The 18,481-nt window shown below is 48.2% G+C and overlaps 1 protein-coding gene across 3 annotated transcripts in view; it reads right to left on the bottom strand.

Annotated features, from left to right (window-relative positions):
• The window catches only part of TRAF3 (TNF receptor associated factor 3), a 146,608-nt gene that overhangs the window by 92,599 nt on the left and 35,528 nt on the right, over window positions 1–18,481 (bottom strand). The window contains exon 1 of one of the 3 annotated variants that reach the window (XM_063948481.1): window positions 6,289–6,384. The exons of 1 other annotated variant lie outside the window; for it this stretch is intronic. In XM_063948481.1, coding sequence (XP_063804551.1) covers window positions 6,289–6,343 — 55 coding nt within the window. In that variant the 5' untranslated portion in view covers window positions 6,344–6,384. Of the gene's footprint in view, window positions 1–6,288; window positions 6,385–18,481 lie in introns of those variants that run through there. One more of the 3 variants, XM_063948480.1, reaches the window with a different exon arrangement.

Below are 18,481 nucleotides of genomic sequence, written 5' to 3'. Positions count from 1 at the left end.
AGCCCCTCGCACACTATTGTAAAGTAAAATGGCTCTTATCCCCCTGTTCCTGGCTGGTTGGTGATGCTGAAGTCCAGCAATAGTAATGTCTGGTGCATACATGGGGGGGCATTCCAAGTTGATCGCTCGCTAGCTAGTTTTAGCAGCCGTGCAAACGCTATGCCGCCGCCCACTGGGGAGTGTATTTCAGCTTAGCAGAAGTGTGAACGCTTGTGCAGCCGAGCTCTACAAAAACATTTTGTGCAGTTTCAGAGTAGCTCTGAACCTACTCAGCGCTTGCGATCACTTCAGCCTATTCCTGTCCGGATTTGACGTCATACACCCGCCCAGCGAAAGCCCAGCCACGCCTGCGTTTTTGCAAACACTCCCTGAAAATGGTCAGTTGACACCCAGAAACGCCCCCTTCCTGTCAATCTTCTTACGGCCGTCAGTGTGAAGGAAAACTTAGCTAGAACCTGAGCACAACCACAAAGGCCTTTGTACCGGTACGTCGAGCGTGCGCATTGCGGCCCATACGCATGCGCATAAATGCTGTTTTTCACCTGATCGCTGCGCTGCGAAAATCGGCAGTGAGCGATCAACTCGGAATGACCCCCATTGTTCCATCCCTCCGCTGCTGTACAGGGGGAAACGCATTAGATTTCAGAACACGGCAGAAAAAAAAAAAGAAGAATTTACTTACCGATAATTCTATTTCTCGTAGTCCGTAGTGGATGCTGGGACTCCGTAAGGACCATGGGGAATAGCGGCTCCGCAGGAGACAGGGCACAAAAGTAAAGCTTTAGGATCAGGTGGTGTGCACTGGCTCCTCCCCCTATGACCCTCCTCCAAGCCTCAGTTAGGATACTGTGCCCGGACGAGCGTACATAATAAGGAAGGATTTTGAATCCCGGGTAAGACTCATACCAGCCACACCAATCACACCATACAACTTGTGATCTGAACCCAGTTAACAGTATGATAAAACGTAGGAGCCTCTGAAAGATGGCTCACAACAATAAACAACCCGATGTTATTGTAACAATAACTATATACAAGTATTGCAGACAATCCGCACTTGGGATGGGCGCCCAGCATCCACTACGGACTACGAGAAATAGAATTATCGGTAAGTAAATTCTTATTTTCTCTGACGTCCTAAGTGGATGCTGGGACTCCGTAAGGACCATGGGGATTATACCAAAGCTCCCAAACGGGCGGGAGAGTGCGGATGACTCTGCAGCACCGAATGAGAGAACTCCAGGTCCTCCTCAGCCAGGGTATCAAATTTGTAGAATTTAGCAAACGTGTTTGCCCCTGACCAAGTAGCTGCTCGGCAAAGTTGTAAAGCCGAGACCCCTCGGGCAGCCGCCCAAGATGAGCCCACTTTCCTTGTGGAATGGGCTTTAACAGATTTTGGCTGTGGCAGGCCTGCCACAGAATGTGCAAGCTGAATTGTACTACAAATCCAACGAGCAATCGTCTGCTTAGAAGCAGGAGCACCCAGCTTGTTGGGTGCATACAGGATAAACAGCGAGTCAGATTTTCTGACTCCAGCCGTCCTGGAAACATATATTTTCCGGCCTTGACAACGTCTAGCAACTTGGAGTCCTCCAAGTCCCTAGTAGCCGCAGGCACCACAATAGGTTGGTTCAGGTGGACGCTGAAACCACCTTAGGGAGAAACTGAGGACGAGTCCTCAATTCCGCCCTGTCCGAATGGAAAATCAGATAAGGGCTTTTACAGGATAAAGCCGCCAATTCTGACACGCGCCTGGCCCAGGCCAGATCCAACAGCATGACCACTTTTCCTGTGAGATATTTTAACTCCATAGATTTAAGTGGGTCAAACCAATGTGACTTTTGGGACCCAAAAACTACATTGAGATCCCAAGGTGCCACTGAAGGCACCAAAGGAGACTGTATATGCAGTACCCCTTTTACAAACGTCTGAACTTCAGGGACTGAAGCTAGTTCTTTTTGGAAGAAAATTGACAGAGCCGAAATTTGAACCTTAATGGACCCCAATTTCAGGCCCATAGACACTCCTGTTTGCAGGAAATGTAGGAATCGTTGAATTTCCTCCGTCGGGCCTTACTGGCCTCGCACCACGCAACATATTTTCGCCAAATGCGGTGATAATGTTTTGCGGTTACTCTTGGAACAGACAGGGTCCTTGCTGGAGCAGGTCCCTTCTTAGAGGTAGAGGCTACGGATCCTCCGTGAGCATCTCTTGAAGTTCCGGTTACCAAGTCCTTATTGGCCAATCCGGAGCCACGAATATAGTGCTTACTCCTCTCCATCTTATCAATCTCAGTACCTTGGGTATGAGAGGCAGAGGAGGGAACCCATACACTGATTGGTACACCCACGGTGTTACCAGAGCCTTTACAGCTATTGACTGAGGGTCCCTTGACCTGGCGCAATACCTGTCGAGTTTTTCCCAACGGTTTATAATCATGTGGAAGACTTCTGGGTGAAGTTCCCACTCTCCCGGGTGGAGGTCGTGCTGAGGAAATCTGCTTCCCAGTTGTCCACTCCCGGAATGAATATTGCTGACAGTGCTATCACATGGTTTTCCGCCCAGCGAAGAATCCTTGCAGCTTCTGCCATTGCCCTCCTGCTTCTTGTGGCACCCTGTCTGTTTACGTGGGTGACTGCCGTGATGTTGTCCGACTGGATCCACGCCGGCTGACCTTGAAGCAGAGGTCTTGCTAAGCTTAGAGCATTGTAAATGGCCCTTAGCTTCAGATATTTATGTGAAGTGATGTCTCCAGGCTTGACCATAAGCCCTGGATATTCCTTCCCTGTGTGACTGCTCCCCAGCCTCGCAGGCTGGCATCCGTGGTCACCAGGACCCAGTCCTGAATGCCGAATCTGCGGCCCTCTAGAAGATGAGCACTCTGCAACCACCACAGGAGGGACACCCTTGTCCTTGGTGACAGGGTTATCCGCTGATGCATCTGAAGATGCGACCCGGACCATTTTTCCAGTAGGTCCCACTGGAAAGTTCTTGCGTGGAATCTGCCGAATGGGATTGCTTCGTAGGAAGCCACCATTTTTACACAGAACCCTTGTGCATTGATGCACTGAGACTTGGCTCGGTTTTAGGAGGTTCCTGACTAGCTCGGATAACTCCCTGGCTTTCTCCTCCGGGAGAAACACCTTCTTTCTGGACTGTGTCCAGGATCATCCCTAGGAACAGAAGACAAGTCGTCGGAACCAGCTGCGATTTTGGAATATTGAGAATCCAATCGTGCTGCCGCAACACTACCTGAGATAGTGCTACACTGACCTCCAACTGTTCCCTGGATCTTACCCTTATCAGGGAATCGTCCAAGTAAAGAATAACTAAAATTCCCTTCCTTCGAAGGAATATCATCATTTCGGTCATTACTTTAGTAAAGACCCGGGGTGCCGTGGACCATCCCTACGGCAGCGTCAGAACTGATAGTGACAGTTCTGTACCATAACCTGAGGTACCCTTGGTGAGAAGGGTACATTTTTTGACATGAAGGTAAGCATCCTTGATGTCCCGAGACATCATGTAGTCCCCTTCTTCCAGGTTCGCAATCACTGCTCTGAGTGACTCAATCTTGAATTTGAACCTCTGTATGTAAGTGTTCAAAGATTTTAGATTTAGAATCGGTCTCACCGAGCCGTCTGGCTTCGGTACCACAATAGTGTGGAATAATACCCCGTTCCCTTTAGCAGGAGGGGTACCTTGATTATCACCTGCTGGGAATACAGCTTGTGAATGGCTTCCAAAACTGCCTCCCTGTCAGAGGGAGACGTCGGTAAAACCGACTTTTGGAAACGGCGAGGGGGAGACGTCTCGAATTCCAATTTGTACCCCTGAAATATTACCTGAAGGATCCAGGGGTCTACTTGCGAGTGAGCCCACTGCGCACTGAAATTCATTGAGAACGGGCCCCCACCGTGCCTGAGCTTGTAAAGCCCTAGCGTCATACTGAGGGCTTGGCAGAGGCGGGAAAGGGTTTCTGTTCCTGGGAACTGGCTAATCTCTGTAGCCTTTTTCCTCTCCCTCTGTCACGAGCAGAAAAGAGGAACCTTTTGTCCGCTTGCCAACAAAGGACTGCGCCTGATAATACTGCGTCTTATTTTGAGAGGCGACCTGGGGTACAAACGTGGATATCCCAGCTGTTGCCGTGGCCACCAGGTCTGAAAGACCGACCCCAAATGTAGAATTGGACAACGCACTTATACTTGATGCCAGTCGGCAAATATTCCGCTGTGCATCACGCATATATAGAAATGCATCTTTTAAATGCTCTATAGGCAATAATATACTGTCCTTATCTAGGATATCAATATTTCCCGTCAGGGAATCCGACCACGCCAACCCAGCACTGCACATCCAGGCTGAGGCGATTGCTGGTCGCAGTATAACACCAGTATGTGTGTAAATACCTTTTCGGATACCCTCCTGCTTTCTATCAGCAGGATCCTTAAGGGCGGCCATCTCAGGAGAGGGTAGAGCCCTTGTTCTTACAAGCGTGTGAGCGCCTTATCCCCCCTAGGGGGTGTTTCCCAACGCACCCTAACCTCTGGCGGGAAAAGGTATACTGCCAATAACTTTTTAGAAATTATCAATTGTTATCGGGGGGAAACCCACGCATCATCACACACCTCATTTTATTTCTCAGATTCAGGAAAACTACAGGTAGTTTTTCCTCACCAAACATAATACCCCTTTTTGGTGGTACTCATATTATCAGAAATGTGTAAACATTTTCCCTTGCCTCAATCATGTAACGTGTGGCCCTATTGGAAATCACGGTTGTCTCTTCACCGTCGACACAGGAGTCAGTATCCGTGTCGGCGTCTGTATCTGCCATCTGAGGTAACGGGCGCTTTAGAGCCCCTGACGGCCTATGAGAAGTCTGAACAGGCACAAGCTGAGTAGCCGGCTGTCTCATGTCAACCACTGTCTTTTATACAGAGCTGACACTGTCACGTAATTTTCAACAGTACATCCACTCAGGTGTCGACCCCCTAGGGGGTGACATCACTATTACAGACAATCTGCTCCGTCTCCACATCATTTTTCTCCTCATACATGTCGACACAAACGTACCGACACACAGCACACACACAGGGAATGCTCTGATAGAGGACAGGACCCCACTAGCCCTTTGGGGAGACAGAGGGAGAATTTGCCAGCACACACCAAAGCACTATAAACTGTATAGGGACAACCTTATAATAAGTGTCTATCCCTTATAGCTGCTTATATATATTTTTAGCCAAATAAGTGCCCCCCCTCTCTGTTGTACCCTGTTTCTGTAGTGCAGTGCAGGGGAGAGTCTGGGAGCCTTCCTACCAGCGGAGCTGTGTGGGAAAATGGCGCCGTGTGCTGAGAAGATAGGCCCCGCCCCCTTCTCGCCGGGCTCTTCTCCCGCTTTTATCTGGAAAACTGGCAGGGGTTAAATACATCCATATAGCCCAGGGGCTATATGTGATGTATTTTTTGCCATAGGAGGTATTTACATTGCTGCCCAGGGCGCCCCCCCCAACGTCTTCTGCCGCCGATTTCTGGACCTCTTCACTCTTCAGCATCTGTAAGGGGGCCGGCGGCGCGGCTCTGGGACCCATCCAGGCTGTACCTGTGATCGTCCCTCTGGAGCTAATGTCCAGTAGCCAAGAAGCCCAATCCACTCTGCACGCAGGTGAGTTCGCTTCTTCTCCCCTTAGTCCCTCGATGCAGTGAGCCTGTTGCCAGCAGGTCTCACTGAAAATAAAAAACCTATTTAAACTTTTACTTCTAAGCAGCTCAGGAGAGCCACCTAGCCTGCACCCTTCTCGTTCGGGCACAAAAATCTAACTGAGGCTTGGAGGAGGGTCATAGGGGGAGGAGCCAGTGCACACCACCTGATCCTAAAGCTTTACTTTTGTGCCCTGTCTCCTGCGGAGCCGCTATTCCCCATGGTCCTTACGGAGTCCCAGCATCCACTTAGGACGTCAGAGAAAAAACAATAATCCAGCCGGAGACACTTTTAGGGCCATATACAACTGCTTTATCCCCACATTACCCTCACATGGCCCAGTGCCCACCAGCATTACCCCCAAATATCCCCCTGTGCACCAGCTTTACCCTCACATGTGGTCCTGCCCACCGTCTTTATCCCCACATAGGCCCCTGCAAACCAGCTTTACCCTCACATGTGTTCCTGACCACCATCTTTATCCCCACATAGCCCCCTGTGCACCAGCTTTACCCTCACATGTGGTCCTGCCCACCATCTTCTCCTAACATGGCCTTCTGCACACAATTGGCCTATCTATTTACCTGATTCTCCATCTCCATGACTGCACAGGACGCTCCGGCAGTATGAGTATACCATGTGACTACAAAGACTGAATTGTGGCACTGCGCTACTTAAAAACTGGGTTGGGTATGGGATCCCGGCAGTCAGGATGCTGACGGTTAAAATACCGACAGCGGCATCCCAACTGTAAAAATCCTGACACATTTTGGTAAGTACTGTAACCTTTACTATTACCCTCCCCCTAACCCTCCCGCAGCCTAACACTAACCTCCCCCTCCCCGCAGCCTAACCCTAACCTCCCCCTCGCTGCAGCCTAACCCTAACCTCCCCCTCCCTGCAGCCTAACACTAACCTTCTCTGCCCTGCAGCCTAACCCTAACCTCCCCCTCCCTGCAACCTAACACTAACCTCCTCTGCCCCGCAGCCTAACCCTAACCTCCCCCTCCCTGCAACCTAGCACTAACCTCCCCCTCCCTGCAACCTAACACTAACCTCCTCTGCCCCTAATACCGGCAGAATGTGTCGGAATGCCGCAATATGTTATTGTGACCGTCTGGTAGATGACTAGGACATGTACTAAGTAGTGATAAAAGTGGAAAAATGTCCCAGTGGAGAAGTTGCCCATGGCAACCAATCAGCATTGACGTAACCTTTATAATTTGCATACTATAAAAATATACAGAGCAGCTGACTGGTTTCCATGGGCAACTTCTCCATTGCCTCCCTACTCCACTTTTATCACTGCTTAGTATTTGCCCCCTCTTAAAGACCAAGTAGTGTTGGCATGGCAGAAAAAGTTAATCAATATGGGCGGGATGTACTAAGCGGAAAATGCGGTAAACTCCCTGTTTACCGCATTTTCCTGATGTACTAACCCCCGGCCGGCAGGACAGAGCCGCGGCGGGGTACGCCAGCTTTAGCTGGCGTACGTCCATAGAAGCCTATGGGCTTCTCTCCGCGGCGCTGTGTGAGGGATCCGATCGGATCCCTCCCAGCATGCCCTGCGGCCGCCCTGTCACCCCGCGCATGCGTAGACTGACTCCTGGGGCCGAATCCCGGAAGTCAGGCTGCCGCTGCGCATCTGGAGGACAGCTCTTATCGGAAGAGCTGTCCTCCGCAATGCTGATCGCATATGTTAGTACATATGCGATCAGCATCGTGGCGATGGGCGGCGATGTACATTAGTACATCCCGCCCTATGTGTATTAAATAACATTTAAAACCATTAATGACTCATAATGTTAAAGCAGATACAGTGGTGCTTGAACGTTTGTGAACCCTTCAGAATTTTCAATATTTCTGCTGAAATTTGGCATAAAGCTACCATAGATTTTCACTCAAGACCTAAAAGTGGGTAAAGAGAACCGAATCAAACAAATGAGGCAACAAAATTAGATGTGCTCATTTTTTTTATTGAGGAAAATGTTCCACTATCACATATCTGTGATAAAAGTATGGACAGTGCGCTCCAAAAAGGGGAAATAACGCCACTTGACTCTCATAGCTAATGTGAAAATGACGGAGGTGCACTCCGTAGGGCGGCAGTGACGAACCACGACCAGTAAAATAAGGGCGGATGTGACGTATCGCGATCTGCACAGCCAGGGCGGAAGTGACGTACCGTGACTATCACAGCAGGGGTGGAAGTGACGTACCGCAACTACCACAGTGTGGGCGGATGTGATGCACCCGATGGGGCGGTAGTAGAAGGAGCGGCAGGAATAAAATCCAGGAGAATCACATTGATGAAATATCCTGATGAAGCCTGTGAACAGGAAAAAACGGTTGATCTCAGCACAAGTGATTCAGGAGGACATTTACTAAGCAGTGACCTTTACTGTGTGGTGCGCAATGACGTCATCGCACACCGCACAGCGGTTCAGCGGCGCTACTCTGAACAGGGGGCGTAACTGACCACGCCCCCTGCGTGAAGTCACGCCCCCTATTTCCCGCCCGGGGCGCAAAAAGCGCTGGAACCGGCCCTGCGTATATCAATGTGTGACTTTTATTACATGTTTTAATAAATATCTTTTCATATTTACAAAGTGCCTTACGTCTAAATACGTGGGAAATATTGTACTCTTATATTGTAGTTCCCATGTTTGGTTCAAAAATATCTTGTATTTGGTGGCTAGGTGGTAAACGCAGTGTTATATACCTACATTTCTACTCATATACCGAGAGGGAGTATGGATTCCCATCATTGTCTCTCTCACAGCAGCTACCCTCCTAAGCTGGTGATTAAGCGCAGCCCTCAAACAAACCTGTCTTTAATAAAAGTAGGTGAACCTTTGCTTTCAGTATTTGGTATTATTATTATTATTATTATCCTTTATTTATATGGCGCCACAAGGGTTCCGCAGCGCCCAATTACAGAGTACATAAACAAATAATCAAACAAGAAAACAGCAACTTACAGTTGATGACAGTATAGGACAAGTACAGGGTAAATAAACATAGCTACATCAGCAGATGACACTGGAATAAGTATCAGGTGGCAGAAGACTGCTGGATTTGGTGCAGTTGAAGATTATTAAAGTAAGAAAAGGGTAAGCACATGAGGGAAGAGGGCCCTGCTCGTGAGAGCTTACATTCTAACGGGTATGACCCCATTGTGCGTGGGAGGGCATTCCACAGAGTGGGCGCAGCCTGAAGAAAGTCCAGCAATCGTGAGTTGGAGCGAGTAATGAGTGTGGATGAGAGACGTAGATCTTGTGAAGAGCAAAGAGGTCAGATTGGGAGATATTCTGAGATAAGCGAAGAGATGTACGTTGGTGTAGTTTGGTTAATGGCCTTGTGTCTGAGTAATTGTATTTTATATTGAATATGGTAGTATACAGGTAACCAGTGGAGGGACTGTAAGCGGATCCACAGATGATTAACATCTAGCGAGGAAGATTAGCCTCAGAATGGATTGTAGTGGTGAGAGTCTCTTCTTGGTAAGACCACTAAGAAGACTATTGCAATAATCAATGCGGGAGATGATGAGAGCATGGATTAGAGTTTTAGCTGTGTCTTGTGTAAGGTATGATCATTTTGGGTATGTTTTTTTAGATGAACGCAACCAGTGTCGGACTGGGGCATGAAGGGCCCACCGGGGAAATGCATTGGTAGGGGCCCATGTTTAGGGTGTGGCCAGTTGCCACAGAGGCTTGTATAACCATTAGAGAGTGCATGGTCTGGGCCCCAGAGGGTTCAGGTAGGGAATTGAGCAGGTCACTGGCTGAGGAAGAGCATACAATTTCATCTGGGATCTTATCAATCTTGTGGCTTGTGGGTTGGATGAGGGTGGGTTGAGAAGTGATTTAAATGTATTAAAAAGTTGCTTGGGGTTAGAGGCTTGATCAGAGATGAGAGTTTGGAAATATGTTTGTTGGCAGTGTCCAGAGTATTACAATAGGGCCACTGCACGATGCCATACCCACAACCCTTTGCTCTGTCCAGCATCAACGCTTGTATATTCCAAGGGGTAAATTTACTAAAGAGCGGATTTTTAGAAGTGGAGATGTTGCCCATAGCAACCAATCACATTCTAGCTAATATTTTTTAGAAGGTGCTAGATAAATGATAAGTAGAATCTGATTGGTTGCTATCGGTAACATCCCCACTCCTAAAAACTCGCACTTTAATAAATATAACACCTAGTTACCGAAAGGAGACACGTCAATTCTAACTAATTAGTACCTAGTTCCACTTTGCGTCAAACGTTGCCCCCACGCCAGTTCTTACCTTGGGTGGAGCAAAGCTGGAGAAGCATGTTCTCCTCTTGTGAGACAGGAACCAAGATGTGGCATCACAGCCTGATGCGTTTGTATAGAAGATCCATACCATCTACATAGACAGCCATCATGTCGACACCATATGGTCGACATGCATAAACACAAAATGTTGATATGACATTGGTCGACAGTGGTTAAGGTCGACAGGTACAAAATGTCGACATACCCAAGGATTACTATACACAATCGTAGTCCATGAGGAAAGTAAATCGACCAAATGTTGGGAAAACATGTGAAGAACCAAAAAAAAAGCATGTGTCGCCCATTGTCATGTTGACCTTTTGTACCCGTCGATCTTAAGCACTGTCGACCTTTGTACCTGTCAACCTTTTATGCATGTCGATCATATGGTGTTGACCTGCTGTCTAACTAGACAGTGTAGACTGTCATCCGGATACCTAGAGTGACACTGCACTCCCAGACTATTACCAACATGCAGTGTCGGACTGGGGCATCAAGGGCCCACCGGGGGAATGCAGTTATAGCGGCCCATACTTAGGGGTGTGGCCAGCCTACTCCACAGAGGCTTGAAATACACAATAGTTTAGTGCAGTGCAATGCAACATATCTACCATGTATAATACAAGTGCACAGTCTGGAACCTGATCCCTAGAGGAAGGAGTGGGCCCTCAGGTAGTGGGGCCCACCGGTGGTTTCCCTGGTACCCCTGTGGGCCAGTCCGACCCTGCCAACATGTGGGAACAGCAGCTGGCACCTTCAAACGTAGAAAGCTGGTGACTACAACCCCTCCATGCCAGTGGCTGGCACCTAATGCAGTGGAACTAAGGTGCCAATAAGACACTGAATGAGTGACATTATCATCCAGCTGCTGTAACCAGGAGGCCCTGGTATGACACTTCGGGGGACATTTACTAAGCAGTGAAAAGAGTGGAGAAGTGAGCGAGTGGAGAAGTTGCCCCATCAACCAATCAGCAGCTCTGTATCATTTTATAGTATGCAAATTATACATGTTACGTCAGTGCTGCTTGGTTGCCATGGGCAACTTCTCCACCGGCTCACTTCTCCGCTCTTATCACTGCTTAGTAAATGTCCCCCTTAATGACTGACATCTTATAGGATGACAGAGGTTTGAGAGGCTGTAGATAAACACAGTTGGGTATCTCCGTGGTCACCTGCAACACACTGCTGAAAATAAATAGCTGGAAGGGTGAGACACAGCTGGCAAACCCCGGCCTGGGAATATGATAGCTGGTATACTGTAAGACAAGACTCCTTCCAGGATCATCCTTATCCTTGTAAAGATCAGAGAGGGAGACGCTTAACCTGGCGGCGCCAATTCTGCGTTTCTCAAGCAGCTTTTATCCACATGAGTGCACTTAGCATGTGAAATAAATAACTAGCCGAGGCTAGATTAAATGCTGTAATTAGAGACTGGCTTCCCTATCGGGACGTCCTTGTTATTTAAAGAAATATATTTCTACTACACACACAACTGTCTGCATAAACCGTCTGCGTTTGTGACTTCATAGCACTCGCTCTTCAGAGTTACTAAGTGGTGCTATTACCAGCCACTGAAGAGATGCCAGATCGGGAAGAAAAACATAAGTATTGCTATTTACAGCTAACGCAAATCACAAGCACTCACATTTTGCATTTGTCGACAAATAATTTTTTCTTGTTCAGTGCTACATCAAATAATCTGTACGTTGCGTGATAGTCATTTGCTGAAGGAAAACTTAACTGTAAAAATTATGCTGACAGATAACCATCGAGAGAACTTGCACGGTGCACTTGCTGTAATGTGGCCCAAACATCAGTAAAGAATCGGTACAATTCTGCGTTTTGCCGATGACTGTCTTAAAAGATTGGTCAAATCCAAAGTGTTGTAAAATCCTCGATTAAACAATTTTGACCCAAACACAGTTGGGATTGCTAAACCTGGGATTTTAAACATGTTGTATTTTTCCGACCACTCGAATCTGAATCGGATTGGTAGTCAGAGAATCTGGGATTGCCGTTTGATGGATGGGCCCCTTAATTTTGTACCTGGGCAAAATCATGTTGCAGGGGATAGCATATATAAAATGTGCAGAGAGATTTAGATTTGAGTAGGTGCGCCCAAACTTGGACCTAAATTTCAGTGAAAAAAGTCTGTCTAGCATCTGTGGGCTGCATGCAAAAGCAAACCGTATTAACCCTGGATACAAAGAAAAGGACCTCTAGCAGTGCAGCGTGGTTTGTTCCAGGTGAAAAGCTACTTTTTTTTTTTTCTTTTTTTTGCTTTGCTCAAAACTCAGAATGGTCCACAGAATATCCAGGATACTCCCAAGTTTATCCCATGAGTGCAGGGGACTTTCAGTGGCGCACCCAGGGGGGGGGTTCCGAGCACCCAGAAACCCCCCTCCACTAAAAAAAAAAAAAAAAAAAAAAAAATTTTTTTTTTTTTTTAGCTGCATGAGTATTATTAATGGCTGTCTAGCGTCCTCTGCAGCCTGCTGTCTTCCTGGTGGCACTTGTAAGTGCAATAAAAGTTTACTTTATTTTAATTATAGTACATATATATCCATGTGCATACATATATACACATGTATATACATACATATAAACACACACACACACATATGATATATATATATATATATACATGTGTATATATGTGTGCTGTATGTGTGTGTGTGTACATATATATATATATATATATGTATGCATGTTTAATATGCTATGTAAATGTGTATATGTATGTGTGTGTGTGTGTGTGTGTGTATATATATATATATATATATATATATATATACACACACACACACACAGACACACTAGTTTTACGGACCCAGCATATACTGGGTCACCTCAGTCCCCACCCCCGTGATTGGCCACCCCCGTGATTGGCTCCGCCCAGTTCTGGAACCCCCCCCCCATGCAAATCCTGCGTTTGCCACTGACTTTGCTGGATTCTGCCCACTTACCTAGTAATTTGGGATTTTAGAGAGGAGGGGCCCCTCCATGATACTGGTGACTTCTCAACTGTTATGCTAAATCTCCAGCAAAATGGCCGCACCGCCATTTCCCCAGTGATTTCTGCTGCACTGTAGTGCCGAACAATGTGGAAGCCCACAGAGGTCATTATAATTATATGGGTACAGGGTGTGCGGAGAGGGCCCCCATCGAACACCCTGCACCCAATATAGATAAGCCAATGCTAGTGAAGTGAATGAGGGCATGAGTATGTGGGTTACTGCAAATTATATGGCAATATGCTATGGGGTTAATGATGACATGAGTCACATCGCCACATGCCCCCTACACTTAATAAATGAACATTTTAGCCTGGGATTACCTGGAGGAGAAATACTAAAAGACAGCAAATATGGGCCATAGGTAGGGGCAGTGGAGGTGCTGCCGCAGCAATGGGCCCGGAGATGAGAATAAGTGTGGCGACAGGGAAAGAAAACTCATACCCAAGTCCCATAGCAACATTTTGGGCCTGGAGATGCCACGCATACTTCCAGGCAGTAGCGGATCTTGCTACGGGCACACAGGATTTATGCAGGGTGCCGTCGCCATACGGAGGGCACCGCCGCCATGGCAAGATCCGCTGCTGGTGGTGCCTCCCGGTGCTGTGCTGTCACTGCTGTGCGGTGCGCAATGACATAATCGCGCACCGCACGGCATTGTGGGACCAGCACATAGATGCTAGGGGTCATAATTGACCTCTAGTGTCTATGCTGTGCTATGGGAGAGACGTCATGACATCTCTCCCTTAGATCAGAGGAGCGGCGACCGGAGACGGAGACGGAGGTCAGCAGCGGTTGGGAATCAGGAGCGGGATGGTGAGTATTAATTATTTATTTATTTGTTCTGTAAGCGGCACAAACGGGGTCACAACTCTACAGAGGGCACAACTCTACAGGGGGCACAACTCTACAGGGGGCACAACTCTACAGAGGGCACAAATGGGGGCACAACTCTACAGGGGGCACAAATGGGGGCACAACTCTACAGGGGGCACAAATGGAGGCACAACTCTATAGGGAGCACAACTCTACAGGGTGCATACCTGACCACGCCCCTTTATGAAGCCACGCCCCTATTTTCTCGCGGGGGCGCCACAAGGGCTAGAACCAGCCCTGCTTCCAGGACCCATTGCATGTGTCAATGCCCAGATAAGCCCCCCCCCCCCCCCCCCCACACACACACACACACACACACTTTACTATTTAGAGAGCAAATTAGAGGATCAGAGAGCTGGAAAAGTCACAGCCAACCCCTATTTACTATGGGGCCCTGGAATGCCCTTTAACACCCCTGGTCTGAAGCATGTTGTGGCCTAACTTAATTGTCATAAGAATGTAGCCTAGAAAGCATCTCCTCCTGAAGAATGATCATGAAGTGCCTCAGTGATGTCACTGATTCCTAATAAATGGATAGGCTGCATTCTCAGTGATATCACTGGCCCCTAGTGACTGGATAGGCTGCATTCTCAGTGATGTCACTGGTTCCTAGTGACTGGATAGGCTGCATTCTCAGTGATGTCACTGGCCCCTAGTGACTGGATAGGCTGCATTCTCAGTGATGTCACTGGTTCCTAGTGACTGGATAGGCTGCATTCTCAGTGATGTCACTGGCCCCTAGTGAATGGTTAGGCTGCATTCTCAGTGATGTCACTGGTTCCTAGTAAATGGATAGGCTACCTTCTCAGTGACATCACCGGCTCCTAGTGAATGGATAGGTTGCATTCTCAGTGATGTCACTGGCTTCTAGTGACTGGATAGGCTGCATTCTCAGTGATGTCACTGGCCCCTAGTGAATGGATAGGCTGCGTTCTCAGTGATGTCACTGGTTCCTAGTGAATGGATAGGCTGCACTCACAGTGATGTCACTGGCTCCTAGTAGAATGGACAGACTGCATTCTCAGTGACATCACCAGCTCCTAGTGAATGGATAGGCTGCTTTCTCAGTGATGTCACTGGTTTCTAGTGAATGGATAGGCTGCATTCTCAGTGATATCTCTGGCTCCTAGTGACTGCATAGGCTGCATTCTCATTGATGTCACTGGTTCCTAGTGACTGGATAGGCTGCGCTCTCATTGACGTCACTGTTTCCTAGTGACTGGATAGGCTGCATTCTCAGTGATGTCACTGGTTTCTAGTGACTGGATAGGCTGCATTCTCATTGATGTCACTGGTTTCTAGTGACTGGATAGGTTGCATTCTCAGTGATGTCACTGTGTCACGATCCGGGTATCTGGACGCCATTTCTTACCCATCAGATGCCTCCTAAGGCTGGCTCAGCGCTCCAGGACCGGATCCCATCTGTTATCCTAATGTTCACATTCCTGCATCCTCTCCTGTCTCTCTGAGACGCTGTCACAGTAACGCCTTATTACATCTGGCATGGCGTCTCCCGCGGCCTCCGCCGCCGTCCCTGAGCTTCTGCATGCAGAGTGTCAGAGTGGCGATTACGTCAGCCGCGGCCTCCGCTGTGTCCGCGTGGTTGGATGTGCACTTGTCAGCCTGGCGTCTCCTGTCTCCAGTGGCCGGCGCCGCCATTACTGTTTTCATTACCACATGGATTACAAACCAAACTTCCCTCCAAGTGTCTGCATGGGCGCAGCCATCTTGGATTCTGTCAGCTGATCATTTCCTCCAATCTGTTGTCAGTATTGTTAATCTGCATAATTGCCTAGCCAATCCCTTCCTTGCTGCAGGTATAAATACACTGTGCCTGAGCAAGGAAGGCGTCAGTGCTTTGGTTGTCAAACCTAGTTCCTGTTTGTCTCTCTCCTGTGATTGTCTTCCAGGTTCCAGCTCCTGTCTCAAGACTTCCACCATAGAGACCCGCACCAGCATTCCACCTGCGGTGTAGCCTGACTCTCCAATCCATTGTGGATTCATCTGTTTCCAGCTACAACATTACCTGCTTCCAGCTCAGCTTCCAGCAGAGTACAGCTTCCCTTAAAGGGCCGGTGTCCTTTCTACACTTTACCACTCTCCACCGGTATTATTATTTCTCCGCTCTCAAGTTCTACATTTCAGTTCATATTTCATCGCTCCCAAGTTCATTTATTATTTAACTGGTTCCAGCCAGTATCCACTCCGTGCTAACAACAGTCTGGTTCCAGCCAGTATCCACAGCAGCTGTTTTATCTTCAGCAACCCAGCTTTTCCTGGAACACCAGCTGGCACAATCCGGGGTTATCTCCATTGCTACAGTCGGGCCTGGTAAGGACTTTCCATCTAGAAGATCATAAGAACTATCTCACACTACCAGTGCCCTGTGGCTCCTGCCATCCTGTAGTACCCAGGAACTGTATTTATTCTTTGCTGACTTTTACGTTTTCTTTTACTGCTGCTGTGTTGCGGAGTTGTCATAATAAACATCATTGACTTTTATCCAAGTTGTCGTGGTCACGCCTTCGGGCAGTTATTATTCATGTTACTTACATGTCCAGGGGTCTGATACAACCTCCCAGGTTCCGGTACATCTCAGCCCCTACAACTGAGGCTGCCTCCCGTCAGCTCAGGCCCTCAGTTGTGACAGTAAGCACTGACCTAATGAATCCAGCCGGAGACCAGGATCAAGCGGCCAGGCCGATGCAAGAACTGGCAGCCCGACTAGAACATCAGGAGGCTGCACAGGGCCACATCATCCGCTGTCTCCAGGATCTCTCTACTCGGCTGGATGGGATTCAGACAACTCTCCGTGGATCAGGCGCGTCTGGTGCGTCAACCACAGTGACTCCAGCTATAACCCCACCCACCTTACCCATTTCTGCTCCACGTCTTCATCTTCCAACGCCAGCAAAATTTGACGGATCTCCAAGATTCTGCAGGGGATTTCTCAACCAGTGTGAGATTCAGTTTGAGCTACAACCTGGCAATTTTCCCAGTGACCGTACAAAAATTGCCTACATTATTTCTCTTCTCAGTGGCTCAGCCCTTGATTGGGCATCACCGTTATGGGAGAGGTCCGACACCCTGCTATCTTCCTACACTGCCTTCGTGTCAATATTCAGGCGCATCTTCGACGAGCCAGGCCGGGTAACCTCAGCTTCATCCGAGATTCTCCGTTTACGCCAGGGGTCACGTACTGTAGGACAATATCTGATACAGTTCCAGATCCTGGCATCCGAACTGGCATGGAACGACGAGGCCCTGTATGCTGCATTCTGGCATGGCTTATCTGAGCGTATTAAAGATGAGTTAGCTACCAGAGACTTACCTTCTAAGTTAGATGAGCTAATCTCACTCTGCACGAAAGTTGATTTACGTTTCAGAGAGAGAGCAACTGAGCGTGGAAGATCATCTGCTCCAAAATCTTCTGCTCCTCCTCCTCGTCAACTGTCACCATCTAAAGATGAGCCCATGCAACTTGGCCGTTCCCGTTTAACTCCTGCTGAGCGCCGAAGACGTCTCTCCGAGTTTCTCTGTCTCTATTGTGCAGCTCCGTCTCACACCATTAATGCCTGTCCCAAACGTCCGGGAAACTCCAAATCCTAGCTCGCCAAGGAGAGGGCCGGCTAGGAGTAATGATCTCCTCTCCATCTCCTCAAGATTGTAATCTCCCAGTCTCGCTTCAAGTTGCTCAACGTTATCGGAACGTCATTGCCCTCCTTGATTCCGGAGCAGCTGGGAACTTTATTACCGAAGCCTATGTTAAACGGTGGTCCCTACCCACCGAGAGACTTCCTTCGTCCATTTCTTTAACTGCCGTGGATGGCAGCAAAATTTTTGATGCAGTTATTTCTTTAAGGACTCTACCAGTTCGTCTGAGAGTGGGAGTTCTTCATTCCGAACTTATTTCTTTTTTAGTGATTCCAAGAGCCACACATCCTGTGGTCCTGGGCCTTCCATGGCTCCGTCTTCACAATCCTATAATTGATTGGACGACTACGCAAATCCTGGCATGGGGTTCCTCCTGTGCTGAGACATGTTTGTTTAAAGTATTGCCTGTCTGTTCTTCCTCCCCCAGGTCGTCTGATGTTCCACCTCCTCCATATCAAGATTTCACGGATGTGTTCAGTAAAGCTTCTGCTGATATCCTTCCTCCTCATAGAGAATGGGACTGTCCGATTGATCTCGTTCCAGGGAAGGTTCCACCTCGAGGCCGAACTTATCCGTTGTCTCTGCCTGAGACGCATTCTATGGAGGAATATATTAAAGAGAACCTAGCAAAGGGGTTCATTCGACCTTCTTCTTCTCCAGCCGGCGCAGGCTTCTTTTTTGTAAAAAAGAAAGATGGTGGTCTGCGGCCGTGCATCGACTACAGAGGTTTGAACGACATTACCATCAAGAACCGTTATCCTTTACCCCTGATTACTGAGCTCTTTGACAGAGTTAGCGGAGCTACCATCTTTACAAAGCTGGACTTGCGAGGTGCATACAATCTCATCCGGATCCGTGAGGGTGACGAGTGGAAGACCGCCTTTAACACCCGTGACGGACATTATGAGTACCTCGTCATGCCCTTCGGA

Source organism: Pseudophryne corroboree, chromosome 12 (genome assembly GCF_028390025.1).
Source record: "Pseudophryne corroboree isolate aPseCor3 chromosome 12, aPseCor3.hap2, whole genome shotgun sequence".
NCBI lineage: Eukaryota > Metazoa > Chordata > Amphibia > Anura > Myobatrachidae > Pseudophryne > Pseudophryne corroboree.
The sequence above is the reverse complement of the archived record's forward strand: the minus strand, read 5'-3'. Positions and strand labels throughout refer to the sequence as shown.